This window comes from Carassius carassius, chromosome 23 (assembly GCF_963082965.1).
Source record: "Carassius carassius chromosome 23, fCarCar2.1, whole genome shotgun sequence".
NCBI lineage: Eukaryota > Metazoa > Chordata > Actinopteri > Cypriniformes > Cyprinidae > Carassius > Carassius carassius.
Window position 1 is genome coordinate 30835902 of NC_081777.1, and position 26761 is coordinate 30862662.

At 36.4% G+C, this 26761-nt stretch overlaps 4 protein-coding genes across 5 annotated transcripts in view; 1 reads left to right on the forward strand and 3 right to left on the reverse strand.

The window, feature by feature from the left end:
* Positions 1-4400, reverse strand: part of LOC132101755 (neuroplastin-like) — a 33654-nt gene extending 29254 nt beyond the window's left edge. For both annotated transcript variants that reach the window (XM_059506941.1, XM_059506940.1), the window contains exon 1: positions 4017-4400. In XM_059506941.1, the coding sequence (XP_059362924.1) occupies positions 4017-4083 (67 nt within the window). In that variant the 5' untranslated portion in view covers positions 4084-4400. The remainder of the gene's footprint in view (positions 1-4016) is intronic.
* aamdc (adipogenesis associated, Mth938 domain containing) overlaps positions 1-26761 on the reverse strand; it is a 407769-nt gene that overhangs the window by 219722 nt on the left and 161286 nt on the right. The gene's annotated exons all lie outside the window — the stretch shown is intronic.
* LOC132101997 (calcium homeostasis modulator protein 6-like) lies at positions 6015-8586 on the forward strand. Its single transcript, XM_059507210.1, has 2 exons — positions 6015-6926; positions 8174-8586. Exons 1-2 carry the CDS (start codon positions 6462-6464, stop codon positions 8303-8305), a joined length of 597 nt encoding a protein of 198 aa, XP_059363193.1. The 5' UTR covers positions 6015-6461; the 3' UTR covers positions 8306-8586.
* The window catches only part of LOC132101756 (xaa-Pro dipeptidase-like), a 53899-nt gene continuing 41832 nt past the window's right edge, over positions 14695-26761 (reverse strand). Inside the window, exons 10-15 of the mRNA XM_059506942.1 lie at positions 20229-20297; positions 19558-19635; positions 18549-18697; positions 17728-17912; positions 16189-16380; positions 14695-15185 (exon numbers count right to left, since the gene is read on the reverse strand). Coding sequence (XP_059362925.1) covers positions 15042-15185; positions 16189-16380; positions 17728-17912; positions 18549-18697; positions 19558-19635; positions 20229-20297 — 817 coding nt within the window. The 3' untranslated portion in view covers positions 14695-15041. The remainder of the gene's footprint in view (positions 15186-16188; positions 16381-17727; positions 17913-18548; positions 18698-19557; positions 19636-20228; positions 20298-26761) is intronic.

Sequence of the window (26761 nt, forward strand, 5' to 3'; positions counted from 1 at the left end):
TAAAACATTTTGATGAAAAAAAATAGTTTTCATTTCTTATTATCTTATGCTTTGCATTAATCAGCATAATACAGATATATCTACAATTTCCTTGAAGTTCCCTCCATTTCTAACAGTCCTCAGCTCATTTAAAAAGGTTCTGCAGTGTGACAAATGAATTAAAAGTACAAATATTTCAATTAATATGAAGTCAGAAAATCCACATGTATAATAATCGCAAGAAGAATGATCAAAATGCTGTTTAAATAGCATGTCTCACCACAGGACACATCAACTAGCCATAAGCCAAAGATGTGCCTTAAATAGGATTAATACTGTAATCAGCATCTCAATAGCTACAACTTGAAATCAACCAAATATTCTGAATATTCTCAAAAAGGAGACGTTCGGCAGAATGTTCATACTGCTCAAAACCAAACAATCATTTCATAAAAGAAGGCCAAAAGCTCTTATTTTGTGTTCTACCAAAGCACAAATGTCGTGGAAATGATGACAGAATCTTTATTTGTGACTCGAGCATCCCTTGAAAACACCTTCAATCTCACGGCTGTCGGCCACGGATGTCACAGTAACTCGTGAGCTATTTATACTCAGAAGAGTGCCTTTATACCGTGAATTGTTCATGAGGCCAGATTAAACATGGTTCATAGACATATTCAAACCGCAAGCCACAAGAATACTGCCTTTCCATCAGACTGAGATTACAGTGTGGTTTTCTGCTTCTATTGCACACAACACTGACCGAATGACAAACACAAACCGCCCTATAAAGCCCCAGTCCATTAAGAGTTACTGGATTCCCTCCCGCAAAAATAACTACAAAGCCACAGTTCTGCGCTCCTCACGTCTGTTCTAATAATAGAAGCATGCAGCAGAACGAAGCAAAGCCATTTACAGTCCTGCAGATATCTGTTGCTGCTCTTATGAGCGAGGCACACAGTTAGTAATGGCTCGGGGCTTTATATATGCAAGCTACACACTGTTTACATCTTCATTCTTAAATCAGATGAATTTATTAATAATAAGATGAGCTGCAGGTAACGTAGCGTGTCAAGGGGAAGGCAGCAGACCGCTGCACAGCTGCTGTGTGCAGATGTGAGAACTGAGACTGAGACTGAGATGAAGCCAGTCTGACTTCTGGGATTCAGATTCAAGGAATGAAGCTGGAGCAATGCATTTCTGTGCCACGGGCATCACATATATATTGCAAAAATATAATGCAACAAATAATGCATTTAAGACTTTATATCTTGTCATTTTGCTTTCCTTGGAAATTTACATTTATGCATTTATGCATTTGACAGACATTTTTATGCAAAATGACTTGCAATGCATGTTATCAGTTCATTAGAATTGAACTCATGACCTTGATAGTATTATTATTGCAGTACTCTACTGTTAAAGAATCATTTTAGATGAGTGTATTAGAAAACAAAAATACTGAGTAAGAACATCACTTATTTTACAACATGCCAAAATGTTTGAATAATGTCAATGTTTACCTCCCAAATCTAGTTCTTCTACGAGCATTTAACCCTTTGTCAAAGGTACAAGAGAACACTAGTTCACTCAAAGACTGTCTTATTCTTATTGCATGCAAAAATGACAAACACTGGCTGACAATGCCAGTTCAAATCTGACTGATTGTCTTTAAAAACAAAACTCTGATGGTTACAGTTTGCTCAGGTTGTCTCTTCCTTATAAGTGGGCAGTTATTGGCTAGAATAAGCTGATGACAGTCAAGTGACTGGCTATTAAATACTATCTAACTCTTCTTCACATGAGGTGCTTGTTCCTTTGGGGTTGTGAATTATTGCTTTCAGTTAGTCTCAGGAAACATTGAATTATTCTAGGCATATTTTAATTTTAAGATTTGAATATTAAGTCTTGAGTGGGCCACATCAGAGCTTGAATAACAGAGTTCAGCCCTGAGAAAGCAGTCAGTCGAGCACATGGGTCTGGAATCTGTACGGCTGGCTTTACCAAACAATAGCTGGATTATCCAGGAGAGCCACTGACCTTATGTCTGGACATATCAAAGCAGACCTTCACACACTCACACACTCACACACACACACACACACACACACACACACACACACACTACTGTACAACATAATGACACTTAGAAAAACAATGTCTGTATCTGCTATAAGTGCAGAGCATGTTTATTCATTACTTTTTTTATAACAAGCACTTTAAAAGGTCCTTCTATCTATCTATCTATCTATCTATCTATCTATCTATCTATCTATCTATCTATCTATCTATCTATCTATCTATCTATCTATCCTTACATTTTCTTATTGAAATTCCAAATAATAAAATGCTTTATAAATTTACATATTAATAATTATATAGAAATTCTAAATAAAAATGTGTTTTTATAATATAAAAGAGTATTTTAATATTATATATATATATATATATATATATATATATATATATATATATATATATATATATATATATATATATATATATAGACTGAGACAAATTTTATAAAGATATTTATATATATATAATTTTATTATATATAGCAGCATTATTTTAGTAACATTGATATACTATTATAGTTTTTGCTAATTGTTGAATTAGACTTTATTTTTATATTCTCTTTTTCATTTTAATTTAAGTAAAAATTGTTGAGCATTATTGAACTTGACTGTAGTTCTTGTTTATATATATATATATATATATATATATATATATATATATAAACCCTGATATACAGTTGTAACAAATAAATAATTGGTCCCAATGTGAGGCTTTAAAAATATGAATCTGTTAGTTTCAGCAGCCAGACTGTTTCAGGAAACCTGTCTGAAAATCATTATTTCGCAGTAATACAAACACCCCTCTCATCAGACCAGCTTTCTCTACCTGATCTGGTTAAAACAGCCATTCAGTCACATGAACATTTCTTAGGATTGAATAAAACTTTCATAAGCCCATTAAAAACACTTCTAGTTGTCTGCACATTTTACAGCCAGACATCTGTGCTGCCAGAACCTGCTTCTGTTCAGATCACGATTGATGTTTACATTCGCCAGATGCTTTTTCTGCATAAAAATAGCCGTTTGGACACAAAACTGACCGATGCTTCACTGTTTTTTTTCTTTCCCCTCTCCATTTTTTGGGGGATCCTGAAGAGGGAATACCCTGGCCTTGTTTGTCTGCAAGTGATGTATCTGCCCTCTCCTGGTCACAGCTGTGACACTCCAGCATGTAAAGTCAGAGACATGTCTTCAGGGACACGCACTCATTATCTACCGCTCACAAAGACACAGCTTTCCATTTCTGAAGCAGATGCGTTTACTTAGAACTCCTACTGCATTCTAGTTCAGACTAAAACCTGGTTCTGTATGTGACCCTGGAGCACAAAAACATTCATAAATGGTTTGATATATTAGTAGCAATAGCCAACAATACATTGCATGGGTCAAAATGATCGATTTTTTTTTTTCGCCAAAAAAAAACATTAAGATGTTCCATGAAGATATTTTGTACATTTCCTTCAGTAACTATATCAAAACTGATTTTTTTATTAGTAATATGCTTTGCTAATGACTTCATTTGTACAGCTTTAAAAAGTGATTTTTTTTTCTAAAATTTGATTATTTATTTTGCACCCTCACATTCCTGGTTTTGTGTACCAGGGTCACGTATTAGATTGAGCATCAGGACATTACATAATGTTTAGGCTTCTCCTCAGTCATGAGATCTCCTCACCGCAGGTGCGAGGACGCGAATGTATGAAGGGTGCGCGTAAACAACACGAAGAATTACTCTGGAGAATATGGTGAGCGAAGGAAAACACTCCTCGTTTAGGGATATACTAAATAAAATAAGATTGTGCGTAAACTTCCCCACTTGCGTTGCGCGCAAATCTCCTCTCCAGCCTTTACGCTCCACAAACCAGCCTGACTGTAATGCAGCGGGGTGTCTGTCATCAGAAAGATGGCATCGACCTCTAAAGCAGATTACACACAGATCCCACACGAGCGCGTTCTTACCGTTCTGAGATGATACATATGTGAGCATTGCGAGGAGCAGCGCGAGCATCCCGGTGTAGGACAGCATCCTGCGGGAGGATGGAGACGGGACACGGCGAGCAGGTGATGGACGCGGAGCGACTTCAGACGCAGAGGATGGCGGAGGAGGAGCGCGGACAGACGGCGAGAAACGCGACAGGCGCTGCGCGGCGGCTCTGCTGCATGGAGGACGGATGAGGATGAGGAGGATGCTGATGCTGTCCGGAGCTCAGGGACACGGATGCTGATGCTGCTGGATATGATGATGATGATGGGCCATCGGAGTGTCCGTCATCGCGGTGAACCTTCAGCTGTCAGTGCGCGCACCCCGCGGCTCATTCGCGCGCATCATCAGCTGTCGGCGCGCGCGCGCTCCCGTGGGGACCTCGTGCGCGTCAGTTCTGCGCAACGACCGCGCAGGCGATTTAACATTTAAAAGTAACATTACTCCACAGTAAAACAAAGTGAAATGAAAGATTATTTATATATATATATATAAACAAACATGATCGTTTAAGACTTGCACTCTATTTGTTTTCTAAATGATTGTTGTTGTTGTTTTTTATTTATAAAAACACTAGCTCTCTGTTTTTTTCCTATTCGGTTTTATTTTTTATCTAATAGCCTATATAATACATAAAAAATCAGTAGAAACACACTGAATTTGGAAATGTAAAATTAGGGACACCACAATTTAAAAAGTTAAAAATATCTGTTGTTTCTGATACAATTTAATAGAACATAATATAACTTTAAGTGAACATATTCTATTAAATTGCAACTTTTAAAATGTATTAAAAAACATGCCAACTTGCCTCAAGCTGACTTGTAGCTATAACTCATAGTTGACCTGTCCTTAAACAGTTCAAGTCTACTTTTATACTATAGCCTATATAGTGGCTCTTGTCTAAATGTCATTGTGGTTTTTTGTTACCCAACAATTATTACAAAAATATGAAGAATTTTAGTTCAAAGGACAGAATTTACAATAAATAATATACATCTTTGATTTTTTTCTGACTTTTTACATGCATCTCCAGATCAAGTCCTTCACAAATGTTGATGGCAGTATGCATTTTTTTTTATGTGTTAGGGTCTCCACAGGATATTTATCTAAAGGGCACTAGAGATTTTCTTCCAAGAAAGTGCATGTTATCCACACAGCGTGAGCACAGTCAGTCAGGATTAACAGACACGAGCACAGTCATGACCTCTGTCTGCGCCGCTCACATCCACACAGCGCCATCTGCTGGAGAAAATTACTAATACAACTACTGTACTGTGCATACATTATTGGTTGCTTCCTCTATTCAGTTTGATGAAACAAACTATTGTGGCGTTGAATAAAACAGTGAAAATATTATGATATCAAACATCTGTTATGATCTGCTTTTGATGATCGAATGTACTGTTTATTTATAATTTTTTTTTTACTTAAATGCATATGTGCAACATAAGTGAAAAGTTTTGATGTTCTTCCTCTTTAGCATTTAAAAATCAATTCAAATGCAAGCAAACTTTCTTTTTGTTAAATGATCTAAGGATTTAAGCAGAAAGTTTTAAGGTCATAGGAGCATAAATTAAGTCTGTTTTGCTGAGTAAGAATTATTTGCTTGTTTATTACTGCTTCCAGTCCTCTAACATTACTCAATATGAGATATAAATACTGAATAAATACCACAGACATCAAATACATTTGTTTTATGATCTGCATTTACTTATCAATTTGGTTGACTGTTGTACTTACAATTAATATCTTAATGCATAAAAATGAACATGTCTTTGTTTATTAACTTTAAAGACATGTTCATGAGGTGCATTCTGGGATGTTTTCAATACTACTGAAGGAGGAACAGACATGATGCACATCTGGTGATGCTTTTACTTCACTGTCAACTACCATCCAATAACAAAAAAGTGGACAGAAACTTATTCATAGACAATTTATATATCTTCCCTAAAAACCTTCAGGTTTTAGTTTAGACATATTAGATGTAAGATTTTAGGGTCACAAGGAACAAGTTGCGTCCAAACTTTTGACTGCTTGTGCTTGCATGTCTAATGATGGTTTGAAAGAAAGCTTCCAGCCCAGGAGTAAAGGCAATCCTAAACAAAGCTTACGAGTTTAGAAAGATTCTGATGACACAGCACGTTGAAATCTCCAGTCAAGTTGATTTTCCCTCCACTTTACTCAAGCAATGAAAGAAACATTTAAATCAGAAGCCACACCTGCCGCCCGCCGCGAGCCAATGATCCGCAGCCCGGAGCTGAGGAACAACACACCCACCTTTGCTCTCAGCCAATGGGAATGTAAAGGTCAGGAGGGGGGAAACTTGCCCCGGGATCAATTTGTCTCGCATCAGTGACCTTCTGCAAATGTGTGGAGGAATTTGGCCAGCTCTCCTCTGACTTTCAGGTGTTGTTAGTATGGGAAGTCGACAACAATGGCTCACAAGACTGAAGAATGAGCTGAGCAACAGTCCTCTGGTGTCCAACGTGGCCTTCGGCTTCATCCTGATGGGACTGGAGAAGCTGGTGGAGCTGGAGTTTGAGTGTCCGTGCAATCCGGCCTGGAACGGGCTGTTTTCCTCCGCGTTCTTCATCATTCCCGCCGTCATGGCCTTCGCGCTCATGATGATCATTCAGGGATGCAGGTGTGACGCCTGGTGCAGGAGGACCGTGTCCCTGTCCAGCTTCGTTCCCGCCGTGGTCTGGCTGATCCTGCTCTTCCTGGACGGTCAGTATTTCGCCTGCGCGATGACAGACTGGCACGGCCGGTTCGTGATCGTGGACAAAGCCGCTCCACAGAAATGGTGCGAACCCATTCAAGAGGAGAGCGTTACTCCTCAGGAACTCATGCTGCGCTCACAGCGACTGTTTGTGGAGTCTCAGGTGAGATCCGCTGCTCTTTTCGGTCCTTGCGCATCAGTAGGCCTTTTAGAACACTGCAGATGAAGCCATGCATTTTTAGAACTTCACAGATACAGTGATGCATTTGTGGAATTCTGAGAACATACATAGAACTTTGATGTCATCAGTAAACTTTTGTGACCCTGGAGCACAAAACCAGTAATAAAAGTCACTTTTTTTATTGGGATTTATGAATCATCTGAAAGCTGAATACATAAGCTTTCCATTAATGTATGGTTTGTTAGGATCGGACATGATGCGGCTGAGATACAACTGTTGGAAAATCAGGAATCTGAGGGTGCAAAAAAATCTAAATATTGAGAAAATCATCTTTAAAGTTGTCAAAATGAAGCTCTGAGAAATGCATATTACTATTTTACTGCATAAGTTTTGATATATTAAAGGTAGTACATTTACAAAATATCTTCATGGAACATGATCTTTACTTAATTTCCTAATGATTTTTGGAATAAAAGAAAAATTGATAATTTTGACCCATACAGTGTACTGTTAATTATGACTGAGTCACATTTATCGATTTATTCCTGTCTTTGACTATAGATTCTTGAGATCCAGTCCACTAATAAATCTTAATTAATAATTAATTTCCATGTCCATTAAAGTCAATGTGCTTTTTTTTTATGTATCGACCATTTAATGAGTGATTTTATATACATTTTATTAAATGTTTTTACTGTTTATCATTTTAATCTAGTTTAACTTCATCTACTTACAAAATTACCATTTTTATAAAATGTAAAAAAGGCACATTCAAACAAAAAAAAAAAGACAAAAGCCCACTTTCCAGAAACAAAATTAACAAAACTTTAACATTTTTGTTACATTTAAATGAAAATAAATAAATAACAATCAATAAAAACTACAAAAGTATCTCAGTGATACTAAAGTAGCACTATTTAAGACAAATGAAGTCCATTTTTAGACCATTAAGGTGATTTTTAAAAAAAAAATTTTTTTTGCATTGAGAAATTATGACAATGACACATTTGTTTTAAAAGTATAAAACAATGTATTACAACACACTAAATTTATAATGTATATAATGTGTTACGGTCCATTTCAATAGGATGCAAGGCGAACGAGTAGTGGCAATGGCATATTAATGCATATAATTTTTTTTCATGGTTGACATTAAAAACAAATTTCATTGTGTCATGGATGTTTCTGTTAAATAATTGCTTACATGTTAGTTTTTCTTTCATTAACAGGTGATCGGCATAGTGCTGCTCATTTTTATCTGTTTGGGACTGGTCGTGTATGTAATCAGAGAAAGCTGCAAGCAGGAGCCGGAAACTCAAGATGCCAATGTAGCAGAGATGACGCTCTACAGCTCCAGCTGATAGACACTCTTCCTCAGCCGATACAGTACAGTGTTCATGTACAGCACACAAGAATAACATCTCATCTCATCTCATCTCATCTCATCACCCTCATGTTGTTCCAGACGTGTATGATCTTCTTTCTTCTGTGGAAGAATGAAGGACCAATTCTGAAGCCGGTGCTTTAGCTGAGTAAATGTGGACTGAAACTTTCCCCAAAACTCGTCTGAATGATTAACCCATGAATCAGTTCTGATCGCAAACGTTAACAGAAGGGTAAAATTGTCAGTGCGTAATGATGATTTCAGGCTATTCCTCAAAGTTTGGATTGCCTTTTTGGTGCTTTTGTGCCATTTTTAAAGCTTGAAATCTTGCCTTCACTGTAATTGCATGGCTTAAACTTTGAAAGATTATTTCAAATGAAGTTAAACTCTATTGACAGCATTTGTGATCAATTAACAGTCAATACAGCCTATGTATTTTAGAAAAAAGTTATTATTTATAGAGAAATTATACAATGAAGTACTGTAATGCAAAAAAATATATATTCTACACATTTTTAAAAATATGTAAAAAATAATGAACAATAGTGCATAAAACATTCTATTTACATTTTAAATGTATAAAAAATATATACTGAAATGTTAACATTTAAAAATACAATAAATACTATAATTTTTGTTTTGTTTTGTTTTGTTTGCAACATGTCACAGATGTGGTATTTTGAGATGAAAACACATTTGGTTAGTGCTGTTGCAATTAATTATATTTAGATTTAAAAGTGCACAATTGTCCTTTCAAAAGGCGACACTGAGGTGGCTGAAATGCAATTTTTTTTTGCGTAATATGAGCACTGTAATGTAAAGTGTTACCCTGTGTTACATGAATGACAAGCTGATGATTATCTCCACAACTAATGGTCCTTTCCTCCTAAATGTCTTTCATGAACGGACATTCACGTTCAGCTATCACTGTCTAACTGAAGTTCAACCACAACAAACAGCAGCTGGCAGCATGTTGCATTTGACTGATATGATTATTGCTGTTATTAAGTGCCTGTTTTATAACTGCCTCATATCAACACGTGTTTTAGGAAGTAGTAACTTGAAAACGGGTCATTTTTCAGTCATAATTCATGCACCAGCACAACAAAACAGAGTTACAATGTAGTTGTGTAAGGATTCAGGAAAGAAACTAAAATGTAAAAGATACTATCAAAGGACAATATTGAATTCCTACTTTTCCATATCCCAGCCAGATGCAACATTCATTAGCTCATTTTCTATCAAAGCTTGTTTCCACCATGAGATAATATATATATAATATATATATATATTATCTCAGAATTGTAAATTGAGAGAAAGAAATAGGCAAATATGGGGGGTTCATATCCTGTAATTCTGCATTTTCTTCTCAGAATTAAGAGGAAAAAAGTGAAATATAAATTTAGAATTCAGAAAAATAAATGCAAGATGGAAACTTGAATAGTGACCAAAAAAAGTGTGAATTTTGAGATACAAAATAAAAAAACAATATTCTGATTTGTGAGATAACCTTAAAGGGTGGGGAAAAACCACTGCAGGATGTAAACACACAATTCACAGAGAGAAAAATGTCAGAATTGTGAGATGAAATACTTGCAATTACCTTTTAGACATAAACTGGTTGTGTTTACACACACTGAATTGTTTTTCCCCCTCGCAATTCTGAGTTTTCTTTGTTGATTTTTTTTATCCCATGGCAAAAATAAGCTTCCACAATTTTCAGCTCAGCTCACCCATCATGCAATTATAACAATATAAACGGGCCTCACAAAGTGTTTGTTTTAACTATCTTTCTGAAAGGGATCGGCCAGAAGAATTCTTTGCATGTTATTTTATTTTTATACTACAGTACATCTGAGTGATTTCCTATATTTTAATTTGACACTAGACTCCATGTACAAGTCTGTAGATGTTATGTTTTGTATCAGGAGTGTTAACTGCACAAAACAAATAAAACAATTTTTTAAATATGTATATGCAGTGCTTCTTCATGTGCTTTAATTGACTGTCAACCAGACTTAAGTTCTATTTTAAAGCTCTGTTATCTTCGAATCAGCTGTAATTGCTTTGAAGACATGGTGCAGCGATTAACCGCTGTTAGACATTAAAGCTCTTTTTGTCATTACACACACTAACAGCAGCACTAGTAGCTTGAGTGTCACTTCTATTAAACCAGAGTCCTGCAGGTCAGCGTAATTACAGATGCTACAAAACCCTGCTAATGATGTGCTAATGGTTTCTGGAAGGGACAAAACTGGAAGAAATCACTTCAATCTTAAACTAAACATTACATTAAACAGACTATTTACTTTCTCAATACATATCGCTGGTGTTAATGTGAATGATTCATCAGTGCATGTTATTCTGAAGAAATACTTTAAGAAATATTTTAAGCAAGGGCTGCTTAAAATGATCTGATATCATCAACCAACAGCCAAAAATGCATTCTCCCATTCTGGTATGGAAGTCTATTAAATTTTTAATTTCTATCAGAAGTACATGGTTACATACAATCTTAAAAAAAAACATTTTTGGTTCCACAAAGAATCATTCAGTGAAAGGATCTTACAAAGAACATCTCTTTTTTTAGCTTTTTATAAATTAAAGAACCTTCTTTCTATTGATGGTGACCCGCTTCCTTTAAGTCTGTAAGCATTTTTTGTAACACATCTTTCAATAAACGCCTATCTGTGCTGGCAATGTCCACAACTTTAGCCACACCTGTCTCCTTTTTGAAAGGTTATCATCCTGATCGAAAACAAGCAGTAATCCGACTTTAGGAACGCCAAATGGCTTTAAAAATACCATAAGTTCCTCCATGAGACACAAAAACCTTGGTCTTTGCATGTCCTATAAGAGATCATTCTGTGGTAACCAGTGAAGTGTTGATGCCCAAAGTCGACGGCTGCGCTCCTGTGCATCTCCAAATCACTTTTTGGGGATGCTTAGCAAATGCAGCTGCTATTTCATCAGCTATGTCAAGAGGAATTTGGCCAACTAATGTTTCTAGAGACATAATAATAATAACACCATGTTCTCCAGCAGGGCTTTGAACAAAGACCCCAAGATCCCTCTGAAACTCTTTTGCAGGTTTGCATTGGAAACCACCAACGTAAATGACATTTAGCATTGTCAGGCAGGGAATTACAAAAACAAAATCCCCCATCATGAACCAAATATCAGCTGCTTGGTAAAACTTAAAATATCGGTTGCACAAAGCGCTGTAATGAAGACCAACGATGCACTTGTAAAGGAAACACTGAATGGTGTCAAACAACACATTAAATATGTTATTTTCCCACAATGCTCTTGGAAGGTCAGGGTTTAGAATGATGCTCTCCAATGCAAGATTTTTGGAGTTCAGTGTATTTGAATAACTTAATTTTACAGAAATTACCTAAAAATGTGGTAAAAATGAATTTTAAATCTAAAAATAAATACTGAGATTTTTAAGCTGTGTCATGTCATTATGTAATTTCTTTAAAGAAAAATAGCAAATAAAAGTGCTTTACATAATGTCCGAATCCATTATACGTAATAATAATAATCAAATCAATTTTTATTGATTCCCATGGGACGTGTTTTAACTATGGCAGAGTTTAAAGCATTAAGACAAAACTAATTAAAATGTTATATAAAATAATTTTATATGAAGGTTCATTAAATTTAGATTTGGATGTTAACAGAAGTCTATTTAACCATTCTTTGAATATACTGAACAAACAGAAGACACTGGAGAGAGAGAGTACTGGCATATCATTTACATTTTTCTTTCCCTGTTTTCTTTTTTATATACTTTTACCATGAATTCTAATGTACAACTATCTGACCATTGGTAGAAACACTGTACTGCTAAAAATAGTGCACAGGATTTACTTTAATCCATTTTCATTCAAAAATTGCATGAAGAAGAAGAAGAAAAAACAACAACTATGAATCAGAAAGTAACTGAATTAAACGTTAAACTTTGAAGTTAAAAGACTGAAGTATTTTCCTGTAAAATGTACAAACTCGGTCCACAAGAGGGCGCTGGACATAAACCGGACAGCTTCTGTATGGTTGATTTGCAGGAGGTTTTAGGCTAGTTACAGGCAATTACTATTCGTTTTTGGTAAAAGACAGAACACAGTTAAACCCCACTTACATATATACACCATAATAGTGTAATTAGTCAGATCACAGTCTGGCATAAATATGACAGAGAAATCTAAGAAATTAATTTAAGTCTGGTCAGACGATATACAGATCTCGAGCTCTTCAAGGCTTGTAAACCTGATCTCTGTGTGAAAGAGACAAAACACATAAACTGCTGTTATATTCATGATTTCAAGAGTAAACAAATATTTATAAAAGCACATCAGCTGCTATTAGATGATGAAATTCAACCCCTACATGCATAAACACAGCATGAATAAAAAAAATGTATGTATTCCTATATTGTGTTTATTCATAACTAAAGCCATGTTGTGGTTAATACAGTTAAATTACTTTTATAGATGGAAGATGAAGGTAAAAGCTAATCAATTTTTGATTATTGCTATTATAATGATTCATTTATGACATTTGAAACCATTTCTACTGATATTAGCCATTTTGGAAGAATGAAAGTTTATTGAATGTTGTACCTCACACGCTCTTCTTTTCTAGTCCTGCTGACCAGTGATTTCCAGATTTCCAAACCTTTCCTCCAGATCTTTTTGTCCTCTCGCAGCTCTTCTTTTTCTAGAGCTTCGTTTTCTGATTCTGGCTCTTCTTCTAATTCTTCGACCTTTTAGTTTGTTCTCATCTGCTTTCTTTTTCAGATCTATTTTTGCGTTTTCCAGATCTTTATCTTCCAGACCATCAGTTCTTTCTTCAAGATGTCTTGCTCCACTTTCATCTGAAATGTCAGCACTCTGTCCTTCATCAGCGTTTCTGACAGCAGCCATTTCTAGTCAGTGATGGTGTGTGAAGATAGTTAACCTTCTCCTCCTTATAAACCCTTGTGATTGTGCAAACCATAGTTCTGCACATAATTGATTCACTACACAGATGAACACGTGTCTCCAGACTGGTTTGTCCATATGAATCTGAAACTGAAACCATGGTACTACAGTATGTACCAAACCATATCCAAAAACACTCCAAAGAGTAAAATCCTTCGACTTCATTGGGCTTTTCACAAGTTTACCCTGGGTCATTTCTAAACTTAGGTTAACATGTTTCACTATTCAGTTTTATACGAGTGAATCCTGATTTTTAGGTTTCGAAGTTTCACACTGTACTTTCATAAACCCTGAGTTAATGTTCTTTGCATTTCTGTTATCGATTACAGTATGTGATCGTTTCAAATAACCTCTTGTCTTGTTCTTGTGCATCAGCTGGGCTTCTGTATTCCTGATGGTCACACCCAGACCGGCTTTTTGGACCATAATTGCACAAACAAATGTCTCTCTCTTCTTCACTCCTGCAGAAGCGGTTCACATCTGGTTTAGATGGTTTGATAATAAATGGACCAGTATGCAAATATGACTCATTCAGGAATTAAAATCATTCAACATCTCACACAACCAGACCTACAACAACAAACCTAAGAGTGTCCACCCTTATTTGAAAATGAAACCACATCATCTGATAGCTTTCAGGGAAGAGCTGAGCTTTCACGAGAACCACAACTGAACGGCTGGAAACCATCTAAAGGAACAAAACAACGTTACATGATGACATGCGTGAGACCAAATTAGAATTCAAAATAGAAGTAGCATTCTAGAATTGATCTAACGATATGCGAGAAAACATTATCCAACGTCACTCAACTGATGGTTATTTCTAGACAAACAAGAATTACCCAGAAGGTAACATTGAGTGAGTTATATTTGAGACACTCCTTTCTTTGGATGCCAAAATGACTTACACCATTGCTATGAGGTGAACACAATCGATAATGGAAACTGAAGGAACAACACTGATATGAACGCTGCATCCTCTGTATCGGTTCATTTCATATCGGTAAAGTTCATTTAAAGGAAGTCAGGTGATTAAACAGCTATCTTTGTACTGTAACACTCTCAATCTATTGGTTTATATGCATGCATCTAAGGCAATACTTACTTCAGCAACATTTCAAATCAACACTAAAAACTGACAATAATACGGTCATATATTTCAGTTCTTTAGGTGAAATCATATTTTAACGCTTAATTTAAAAAGATGATTGTCTCAAACTGCAACACAGCACTTCATCCCTAAAGTCACATTGAGTGTCTGGATTTTTCTCCTTATCTTTGCTTTATGCTATTCCATCAATTTCAGTTTGATTTTATCATTTGAGATTTGAATGACATTATTTTCAGAATGAGTAAATATCAATTCACACATGATTCTAAATGATGCTAGAAAAATCAGACCTTTATTAAAAATAAGCGTTGCATTGTCTTACAAACTTGCAAAAAGCATACAGAATATGATGCAAATGAATTGAGTAAGTTCAGAGCTGCTTTTATTAAGAATATCAAACTCTGAAAATTAAAACACAAACTGTTACATGGCTGCTACATGAAAGCATAAATGATCCTCTAAATTAATTTACTGACTTACATCAAAGAAGTCAAAGAACAGCTGTCACGTGATTGTTTGATTTCCCTTTATAATGTGAAATATCAAAGACATTTACTCAGATACATGTTTAAGTCTGATATGTTGAAGAAAAGGAGTGTCGTGATGTCGTCATCTCTTCAGAGTTTCTGGCTGCTGATGGGACTGAAGGGTTTGGATGTTTCATCCGCCATGAAGGCCTCGATTTCCTCCACGGTTCGAGGGACACAGGTCAGCAGCTCCACGCCGTCAGCTGTCACCGCGATATCATCCTCAATACGCACCTGAGACAGAGACACACACACACAATGATCAATAATCACAAAAATAATGTGTGGACTTTCAGAAATGTATCTGAAACAATAGAACTTTAGTGCTTTTGGTTAAAACATTATATGAGGATAAAACATACTGTATGTGACCCTAGAGCACAAAACCAGTCTTAAGTGTCCATTTTCAAAGCTTTCCATTGATGTCTGGTTTGTTAGGATCAGACAATATTTGTCTGAGATACAACTATTTGAAAATCTGGAATCTGAGTGTGCAAAAAAAATTTAATATTGAGAAAATCACCTTTAAAATTGTCCAAATGAAGTTCTTAGCAATGCATACTACTAATCGAAATTAAGTTTTGATATATTTACGAAAGGAAATTTACAAAATATCTTCACGGAACATGATCTTTACTTAATATCCTAATGATTTTTGGCATAAAAGAAAAATGTATAACTTTGACACATGCACGTGTTTTTTTTTATCTATTGATATAAATATACCCCAGAGACTTCAGACTGCTTTTGTGCTGCAGGGTCACATATATATATGTATGTATGTATATATACACATATATATATATATATATATATATATATATATATATATATATATATATATAAACACACGCACACACACACACACACACACACTTTTATATAATGTTTTTATGTGCATTATATATTTATATAATTAATGATATGTTTAATTGTATACAAATTACAGCATTTAATGTTATATATACACTATTGTTTAAAACATCTGAGCTTTAGTGCTTTTGATAACTTAATAATATATGGATATAATTTATGTGTTATTATGCATAAACAATAGCATATTATACACTGACATATCATCAACCAGTACAAAATTATGTGTTGTTTTAGAAAATAAGGCCCAGTTATGGACCGATCAAGAAATCTGTCATTAGTTTCTTTGTAATAGCATTGACGTGCATCTCCTGGAGCATATACAGTAAGTGGTTTGTTTGTGATAAGTGTGGTGTGATCTGACCCCGCCGAAGCCACGAAAGCGCGTCAGGACGTCATTATTGATGAAGCCGCACTGCGCCGGGGAGTTGAGTGCTGTATCCAGCAGGTGGTTGATGAAATAGATTCCCGGCTCCACCGTGAGGACCATGCGCTCCTGCACCACACGGCCCATCCGCAGACTCTTCAGCCCCGGCTCGTCAATGCGCTCGATGCCCTGAGAGAGAAACACACACACACACACACACACACACACACACACACACACACACACACACACACACACACACAGACACACACACAGTGTTTTTTGCATTGAAATGTAGTTCATTTAATTTAAAAAAATCATTGTAACAGTTAAAAAAAAAAATTCAATTAATTACAATTGTAATACATTTTAATATAATGTAGTTGGATGTTTGGATATAATCTTAATAAGCTTTATTTTGGCCCTTAAAAAATAGCTTTACAAAGTCAGGAAAATATTTCCCTTGATCTTTTGAAATAAACAAGTTTGATCACTATGAAAACGTCATTTATAGTTTGATATAATATGAAAACAAAATGATTGTTTTCTAAAATATTAGCACACGAACATTCCATTTGTATAACGCTTTCCAAAATAAACATGGCTGCAGTTTTTCAGAAATGTATAATGTTAATATTTATTACAATATCTTTGTGTCTTATAGTGGCAATTAGCAGTTTAGAACTGGACAATAATCTAGTTTCCATGTGACGATGATAAAAACAATCAAGCAACTGAGATTTGCTATACAGTACAGTACAGTATATAGCTTTATGTGACCCACTTTTTATGCGTGTGGTAAAAAAGCAATAAACCCCAAGAAGCCGTGGTTTACAGTGATTTTATAACAGCTAAGGGCCGTTGTTAGGCGTAACATGAAGCGGAGTGCCTAAAACCCCTTTAGCTGTTATAAATTCACTGTAAACCATGACTTCTTGGGGCTTACTGCTTGTACAAAACGGTTATTCCATATATATAGTAAGGTTTCACAAAATAAATCAGAGCAAATAAAGTTAAATGATATAAATAAAAACAGTACCCTTTCACCAAACAATGTAGTTCTCAGAAAGATTTGTGGTTCCAACAAAGTGGTTGCCGAGCAACACTCAAAAGTAAACAAAGGTGTGTGTTTATAGTGAAATTGACAACAGCTTTAAACGCGGCTCAGCCAATCAGAATCAAGGAACGGAACTCTCTGATTTATCAAATCAAATTTAGTATGTGTAACATCTGTTATTAAAATTGATGAGTGGTTTCAATTGATAACATTTTGGTGTTTATTTGTTACATTATATTTGTCACCCAATAAAAAAAACACAAAAAGAGGAAATAAAAAAAAAGATATCCAGCTCACATTTTAAGATTTATCTTTGATTAAAATTTAACCAGGGCTCTAAGACTGTGATGTAGTGACACATAATTATAATTAGCTGATGTGTCTTAACTTCCAGTAATAAAATGATGCATATCGCTTGGGTTCTTGGTTCCAACGCTAAGCAACATTACACAAGGAGTTTTGTGGTGATCAGAACTGACCTCTGGATATCCTCCCACGTCGTGGACGTCGATGCCCAGCAGGTGACCCAGACCATGTGGCATGAACACAGAGCCCAGGTGAACCTTCAGCATCTCCTCCACGCTCCCACGCAGGATCCCGATCTTCACCAGCTCCTCCAGGTGAACCTGGTCCGCCAGACGATGCATGTCTGTCCACTTCACACCTGAGCATCAGGTCAGAGGTCAGAGGTCATTTCACAGCTGAGGATTCAGCGCTCAAAGACGAGGTCTGTTTGTTCTTCAGGAAGAGCATTCTTAAATAATAAACCTCAACATACACTCCTGCTCAAAGTTTGGAAATTGAGAAATTATTCAGCTGTGACAGTGAAGACATTAATAATGTTACAGGAACACTTCTATTTCAAACAAATGTTGTTCTTTTGAACTAATTAAAGAATCCTGAAAAATAACCATGAATCAATTTCCACAAAAATTTGAAGCAGCACAGCCATTTTTAACTGCTAATAATCAGAAATGTTTCTTGAGCAGCAAATCATCATCTTAGAATGATTTCTGAAAGATCATGTGACAGAGTATTGATGCTGAAAATTCAGCTTTGATCACAATAAAATAAATTCCATCTCGCTATAAATATCACATAGAAAACAGTTTTTTGAAATTGCAATAATATTTCACAAACCTCCTGCATTTTTGATCAAATAAATGCCGCTTTTGTCAACAGAAAGGACTAACTAGATGTGAAAACAGAATCAGAGCAGTTCCTCCATACTGTGAACATGTCATTTGTTTGTCTCTGTAGTGTGAAAGCAGTTTCGGCAGGGATTCCTCTGTGTTTGTACCTGGTTTAAGGGCAGCCATCACTGCTCTGGAGGACTTCAGCACGGCTTCATAAATGGCTCTCTGGTCTGCGGTGAACTTGCCGTTGACCGGGAAAGAGCAGGTGATGTCGGAGGAGTAGCAGTAATACTCACCGCCCATGTCAAACAGACTGCCAGGAAAACAATCAGACAGGAAGAGAAGAGTTCTTACAGGAAACGTTCCCTCCACACCAGCCTGAGTTCACATCTAAAACCACTTCTATGATATGGATTTAGTTTTATGATTTGGTGACAATCATCAAATAGTGAGTATTCTATTCTATTCTATTAAAATTAAAATGTAATTAGATACAATTTTTACATTGTATTTTTTTATTTTTAATACAGATTTCAACAAACATTTGTGATTTCAAGAAACAATTTAATAGAACTCAATGTACAGGATATTACAAAAAAAGTTTAATAGAATGCAAAGGGAAAAACACACATAGAAAGCATACTTTAAAATATACAAGTTATAACAGGAAAAAAATCATTATAATACTTGAAAAATAAATGTTCTTTTAATAACTGAAGTGTAATACTAAATATTTGGAAGAAATTCTGCACATCTAGGTATTGCTTTAATTATTCTTTGTACGGATATATAATTTTAAATTACGAAAAAAAAAATTCAAACTTACAGAGACCGGTTTTGGTTTTTAAAATTATATTATTATTATTAATTTAAAATTCAATATAAAATAGATGACACTGGATGTGAATATAAAATTAGATGCTCTAATTGTAGTAAATTAGCTGCTACTGTAAATAATTCATGATTTTCTCATCATATCTTTAACGTGCTTGCAAAAATAAAAAAAAATTGTTTCTAGTTGCTGTCCAGCAGGGGTCAGTGTGCGACTGCTCATAAAGAGATGATGCAGCCTGAACTACTGCAGAGAGAAATATCCAACACTACACTGTCAGCAAAACCAGCAACAATCAACAACAGAACAGATCTGACTGAAGTAATCAAGAAACAACTCACCACATGTCTCCATCCTGGATGGTTTTGTCATTGGGAGCCCCGGCGTGTCCGTAATGCAGGATGGAGGAGTTATTCCCACTGAACGAAATTTATATGTTAACATAAAGCCCAAAAAACTCAGTCACAGTGAGAAATGCATTAGTGGTACAGTGAAGTTTTGCAATGCTTCTATGTTCAATAATGGTCACATTAGTACTGAACCTCCCATTGGATTTGTATTTTCAGACATTAAATTACACTCGACTCCCACAGAAAATAAATTGTGTGGCAAAACCTCAAATTTAGGTTATTATAACTGATCATGATGTGCCAGGTCTGAATATGCATGAAAAGTATTTAAGATCCGCAGTGGAAAAAAAGGATTCAAATAAGAGTCTGTTCATCACACAATCATATGATTGCAAAACACTTGAAAATAATGCACTTCACATGCACAACACTGTTATAGTGTGTTTTACACTTTTGCAGGTTAACAAACTTTTTTAAGTAAACTATGCATTTAAGATCGATTCCAAAACACATCTGAAATATATTTATTCATGCAGATGTTTGGTGTGATTTAACTTTGTAATCCAAGACGTGCTGTTGCTCTGGAGACAGAATGATATCTGACACTAAGAGCTTCTCAGGGAACACACACACACACACACAGTTGTTAGTGGTGTGTTTACCTTCCACAGATGCAGGTGTATGAGGTGTGTCGCATCCCTCCACGAGCGTAACAGTAATGCTGGAACAGACTGAAACACACACGATTATCAGTCAGACTTTACTCAAAATCAAAACAAATCATAAGAAATGGAATTTTGCATGAAAGAAAATTATGCAACTATAAAAATGGTTTGCATTGCATTATCAATTTTCAATGAGAAAATTTCAAAGAAAACAGCAACGCTTTCATTTTTCCACATTGACCTGCACTACAAGTACTAGTTTGTTTAGTGTGTTCCACTCGTCGGCTCTCGTCAGGCTCATGTCGGCAGCAGTTTGCCCGAACGGGGCTATCGGAGAGAGTAAGAACGAGTCAGTGCCCGAGAATTAAAGCAAAAGTGATCAAAACAAGCACGTAAATGAAGGGGGTACAGACTGTTTAAGAAGGCTGTTTAAATTTTACGTGATCTTTCACAATCATTCTAATACATGAATGTTTTCATAACAACAAAAGCTGCTTAAAATGATTAAAGTTATCAATGTTACTGATATTCAAAATGGTAAGCAAGCGCTGCTTTGTTTACGATTCGTATAGCTGCGTTATTCTTGTATATCTTTGTTTCGGTTTTTCCTTTTGAAAGACGAATATATACTATTGATAGCTGCTGATATAGACTGTTAATTCCTCACAAGCATGCGCAGAACACACGTTAGTTTGCCATCGGCTGTAGTCTGTGACTAACAGCCACTCAAACACCCTAACAACACACGAACAACCACTCAAAAACCCTAGCAACACACCAAAAACCACTCAAACGCCCTAACAACACACTAACAGCCACTCAAACGCCCTAACAACACACTAACAGCCACTCAAACACCCTAACAACACACTAACAGCCACTCAAACGCCCTAACAACACACTAACAGCCACTCAAACACCCTAACAACACACTAACAGCCACTCAAACGCCCTAACAACACACTAACAGCCACTCAAACGCCCTAACAACACACTAACAGCCACTCAAACACCCTAACAACACACGAACAACCACTCAAACACCCTAACAACACACTAACAGCCACTCAAACACCCTAACAACACACTAACAGCCACTCAAACACCCTAACAACACACTAACAGCCACTCAAACGCCCTAACAACACACTAACAGCCACTCAAACGCCCTAACAACACACTAACAGCCACTCAAACGCCCTAACAACACACTAACAGCCACTCAAACGCCCTAACAACACACTAACAGCCACTCAAACACCCTAACAACACACTAACAGCCACTCAAACGCCCTAACAACACACTAACAGCCACTCAAACGCCCTAACAACACACTAACAGCCACTCAAACGCCCTAACAACACACTAACAGCCACTCAAACGCCCTAACAACACACTAACAGCCACTCAAACGCCCTAACAACACACTAACAGCCACTCAAACGCCCTAACAACACACTAACAGCCACTCAAACACCCTAACAACACACTAACAGCCACTCAAACACCCTAACAACACACGAACAACCACTCAAACACCCTAACAACACACTAACAGCCACTCAAACACCCTAACAACACACTAACAGCCACTCAAACACCCTAACAACACACTAACAGCCACTCAAACACCCTAACAACACACGAACAACCACTCAAACACCCTAACAACACACTAACAGCCACTCAAACACCCTAACAACACACGAACAACCACTCAAACACCCTAACAACACACGAACAACCACTCAAAAACCCTAGCAACACACCAAAAACCACTCAAACACCCTAACAACACACTAACAGCCACTCAAACGCCCTAACAACACACTAGAGAAGGCAGAAGCATCAAACATCCTTCTGCCCAATTTGAGCAAAGAGCACGTGAAATGGATTTCTGAAATGGCTACAGTCCATTTATCTGATTGTGTTTTAATTAAAACATCACCTGTTGCCATCAGGAAGTCAGTGATCGGGACTCATGCTGCCGCCACATAAAACAAACCATCATGACACATCAGACCATTAGAGGACGGGGTCTGAATCACAGCGACGCTCTCATCCTCTAATGGAGCGTCTCTTGACTCTGCTCTGCTTGGGGGTTTCTCCTGTGATCAGCACAGATATGCTTCCAAAAGAGCCCCCCCCCCCCCCCACCCAAAACAAACAAACAAACAAATAAATAAATAAAGAAGCGGCCAATTGTCAAGTCTGTGTTCCGAGTGATTCACTCACATTTGAGATGTGACAGCTGTTTTAATCTAAAGCACCAATGCAGTTCAAATAAAGAGATTTTCACTTCACTTTAAACTAATTTCTAGCCAGTAAACAATTAAAACGGAACATGTCAATTATAAAACGTTCAGAAAATGGTCAAAAACACGGGTTGTTATCATAAAAGGGTGTTATCATATTTGAATATTTACCCAGTAAACACTGATTGGACATATATAATAACCAATGTTTTAACAGTTGTCCATCTAAAACTGACTTTTCGTATTAAAATAATAAAATTAAATAGTCTCTTCATGACTTCAATGAACTAATTCCCTTCAGACGCTGAAACTAAACAGCATGTGATTATTTCTGCAACTGCCGAAAGCTCATTAATATTCAATGATATGGCGATACATTCTAGCATAACATTGTATCACAGGAAGTGAGCTTCATCACTCAGGACTACACTGTTACTAACAAACTTATAAAAAGTTGCTTAACCCCAAATTCAATGTGGCTGTAAACCAGGTTATAAAAGAGTTACAGAAATTATGAACCAACAGCATGAATATTGCACATGAAGCCATTTCTTGTTGTTCTCTTGAGAAAAAGCAAACAATAATTGATGGAGCTATAATTAATTTCACCTCTCGCCAAACAGAAATCACTCAGATGCAGAATGAAAGTTCACAGCAGCCATCAGAACATGAAAGGTTGTGTGATGTTAAATTGGCAGATTTCAGAAGACTCTTTTTGACGGTCATGAAAATTATGCTTGGTTTCTTTCCCATTATGAGAAAATTAAGTCAGCGATCAGGGAAACGCTTCCTTCAGGGTTTGATCACGGTGTCTGTTTATTATAGATTGTACGAGTCAGTTATGCTAGATTAAATCACGCATGTTTTTTTTAAAGAAGAATATTAATACAAGGCAAGGATGCATTAAACTGATCATTTATAACGTTAAAAGAACGATGCTGAAATTTCAGCTTTGATCACAGAAATAAATTACATTTTAACATATATTTACATAGAACGTATTTTTTTAATCACAATAATATTTCACAGTTTTACTGTATTTTTTTTTATCAAACAGATGCAGCCTTGGTGAGCAGACCAGACTTTTTTTCACATTTATATATATTTTTTAAAAAACCTTACTGACCCCAAACATTTTAACAGTAGTTTATATTTATCATGAATTTGAGAAAAGGTTAAATAGATCCATCCATGTCTAAACTATCCAAGCGCAGCTCTGACTAACATCTCAATGACCTTCAAAACTACTTTCAGCCCTTTCATCTGCAGAAAATAAAACAGAAACAAATGTCGAACAAAAACTGTCTCTGGTTTAACATTTCTTTTTTCCTTTTATGGCCATAAAAGTTAAAACGGCAGCAGTATGAGTGCTAAAGGAGAACAATTACAAATGCTTCTTAGAAAAGCCACAAAATGTATCGTAGATAATTAGCTCTAGATAGCATTTTCAGCTAGCAGCACGCAGTAAAACAGCCTGTGACTGTGCGCTGATCACAAACTGCAATGTGTTAATACAGGCCCTAAAATCAAAACACACTACAGACGTCTTAAAATGAGCATTAAGTGCTGAAAACTCCTCTCTAATGACAACACCAATTAACAAACCGATGCACAATGCATATATTCTGAACCAAAAAAACTAAGTAGATCAGACTTCAAAATAACTAGATATACTAACAGTAGGAGCCACACATTTGTCCTGCTCGTAAGGCTGCGTTGATATTATATCTTACGCAGCACTTCATGTGGAAACAGCGGCTCGGAATAGCTCACACACACCCAGAGGACAGAAAAAGCCCAGTTAGAGTCTGAGTGGGCTGATTTAGCCTGAAACCGAGATGCTTTTTCTTTGAAATGTTTCCATTCCTCCGGCATCCCAGACTCCTCCTCTGCAGCGGGATCTCCCTCAGCGCTAGCATCGGTACGGCTCGCCAAACACCGCACTGATCTCCGTCCAACACGCACGCTTGCCGCAGGGCTCAGGGACACTTCCAGCTTTCTTAGAATCAAAGTCTTACGAAAGACTGTCGAGAAACGAGACTCGCGTGTGGGAGAACCTCAACTGCTCTTTCTGACATCTACACACTGATTTGAGATGGTCTGCACTGGGAGCATCCTCTAATGTGCACTAACATGCATGGTACACAACAACAGTGTGGAAATTATCCATTTGTGAATTTGACCATTTTTTTTGTAGTACACTGAAAAAAATGTTTCATTCATCCAATTAAAAAATGTAGGGTAATGATTCAATTTTTTTTTTTTTTACTAGAGCAAATGAAAAATAAATAACTTGCCCTAAGAGATGAAATAAGCATTTTTTTAGTGTAGATACAAACTCTTTTTTTCTTTGAGCCTGTCTATATATTTTACATTTCATCAGCACATTCACAGTTACCAATCAATTGAAATGCAAATAATTTATAATAAAATTAATTCTATATTAAAATAACTTTGTTTATGATTTAAAAGTTTTCTTTTTAGTTTGCACACGTTTTTTACTATATTTACTTACAATTATTTATTTTTCTTCACATTTTTTATGACTTAACTAATTGCTTTTATTATTTTTACATTATTTTAATAAAATTAAAATTTTTATGGTTTAATATTTTTTTTACCATTATATTTTGATTGTTTTATTTCAGAATTACTTTAACTTATTTAGGATTTAAATAATTTCTAGTAAGTGTTAAACCTAAATTTATATTTTTACAATTGAACTAATGTTTAGGGTATATTTTGATTAGTTATATTTTAAAATAAGTAACTTTACATATTTATGATTTAATTTCTAATAAGTGTTTTTATTTTAATAAATAGTTTTTTTAGTTGTTTTAAATTATTTGCATTTATAATTTAAAACAACTAAATTACACAATAAATTACACAATATTACACAATCCAAGATGGCGCCGCACATGGCTGCTTCAGTGCTTGGCTCTCCAGTGTTTGTACTGTTTTTGTTCGTTTTTCCTGTTTTTTGTTTAACAAACACGATCAGTTTCACCAGGGATGAACTGCTGAACATTCGGCAGAACACACCACAGGATATTTTTCCGGATTTCTATTATACAGACGTTTTACTGAACATTGTTATCGGAGGAGCAGCGGCGCTGATCAAGCGCTTCAGGACGCGCAGACGGGGGAAAGCGAGCGGGAGCGCTCGTCAGACTCAGGAAGCGCGGATTTCGAACGCCGTTGCCTAGCATCCATCTCGCAAATCTCCGCTCTCTGCCCAACAAAACGGACGAACTCCTTCTGCTCTCTCGGACAAATAAGGATTTCTCTCACTCTGCTGCTCTGTGTTTCACGGAAACCTGGCTGAATGACGCCATACCGGACAGCGCGCTCCATCTGCCGGGCTTTCAGCTGTTTAGAGCGGATCGCGACGCAGAATCAACGGGGAAATCGCGCGGTGGCGGGACATGCTTTTACATCAATGAACGGTGGTGTACAGATGTAACTGTGTTAAAGAAGATGTGCTGTCCTGATCTAGAAACGCAGTTTATCAACTGCAAGCCGTTCTATTCGCCGCGGGAGTTTCACTCGTTCATTCTGGTTAGTGTTTACATTCCACCTCAAGCGCATGTGAGCTCAGCTTTACAGAAACTCGCTGATCAGATCACAGACACAGAACAACAACACCCGGACTCTGTTTTAATCATTCTCGGGGACTTTAATAAAGCCAATCTCTCCCGTGAACTGCCAAAATACAGACAGCATGTTACCTGTCCCACCAGAGACAGTAATATACTGGATCACTGTTACACAACAATAAAGGATGCATATCACTCTGTTCCACGAGCAGCTTTGGGATGTTCTGATCACTGTCTGGTTCATCTTATACCGACCTACAAGCAGAAACTTAAATCTGCTAAACCTGTAGTAAAGACTGTGAAGAGATGGACCAGCGAAACAGAGCAGGACTTACAATCTTGTTTTGACATCACAGACTGGAGCGTTTTTGAAGCTTCTACCACCGATCTGGACGAACTCACAGAGACTGTAACATCCTATATTAGTTTCTGTGAGGATATATGCATTCCTACCAGGACTTATTTAACATTCAACAATGATAAGCCATGGTTTACAGTAAAACTCAGACACCTTCGTCAGGCCAAAGAGGATGCCTACAGAAATGGGGACAGGGTCTTGTACAATCAGGCAAGGAACACACTGAACAAAGAGATTAGAGCGGCTAAAAAGACCTATGCTAAAAAGTTGGAAGACCAGTTTACTTCCAACGACTCTACTTCAGTTTGGAGAGGACT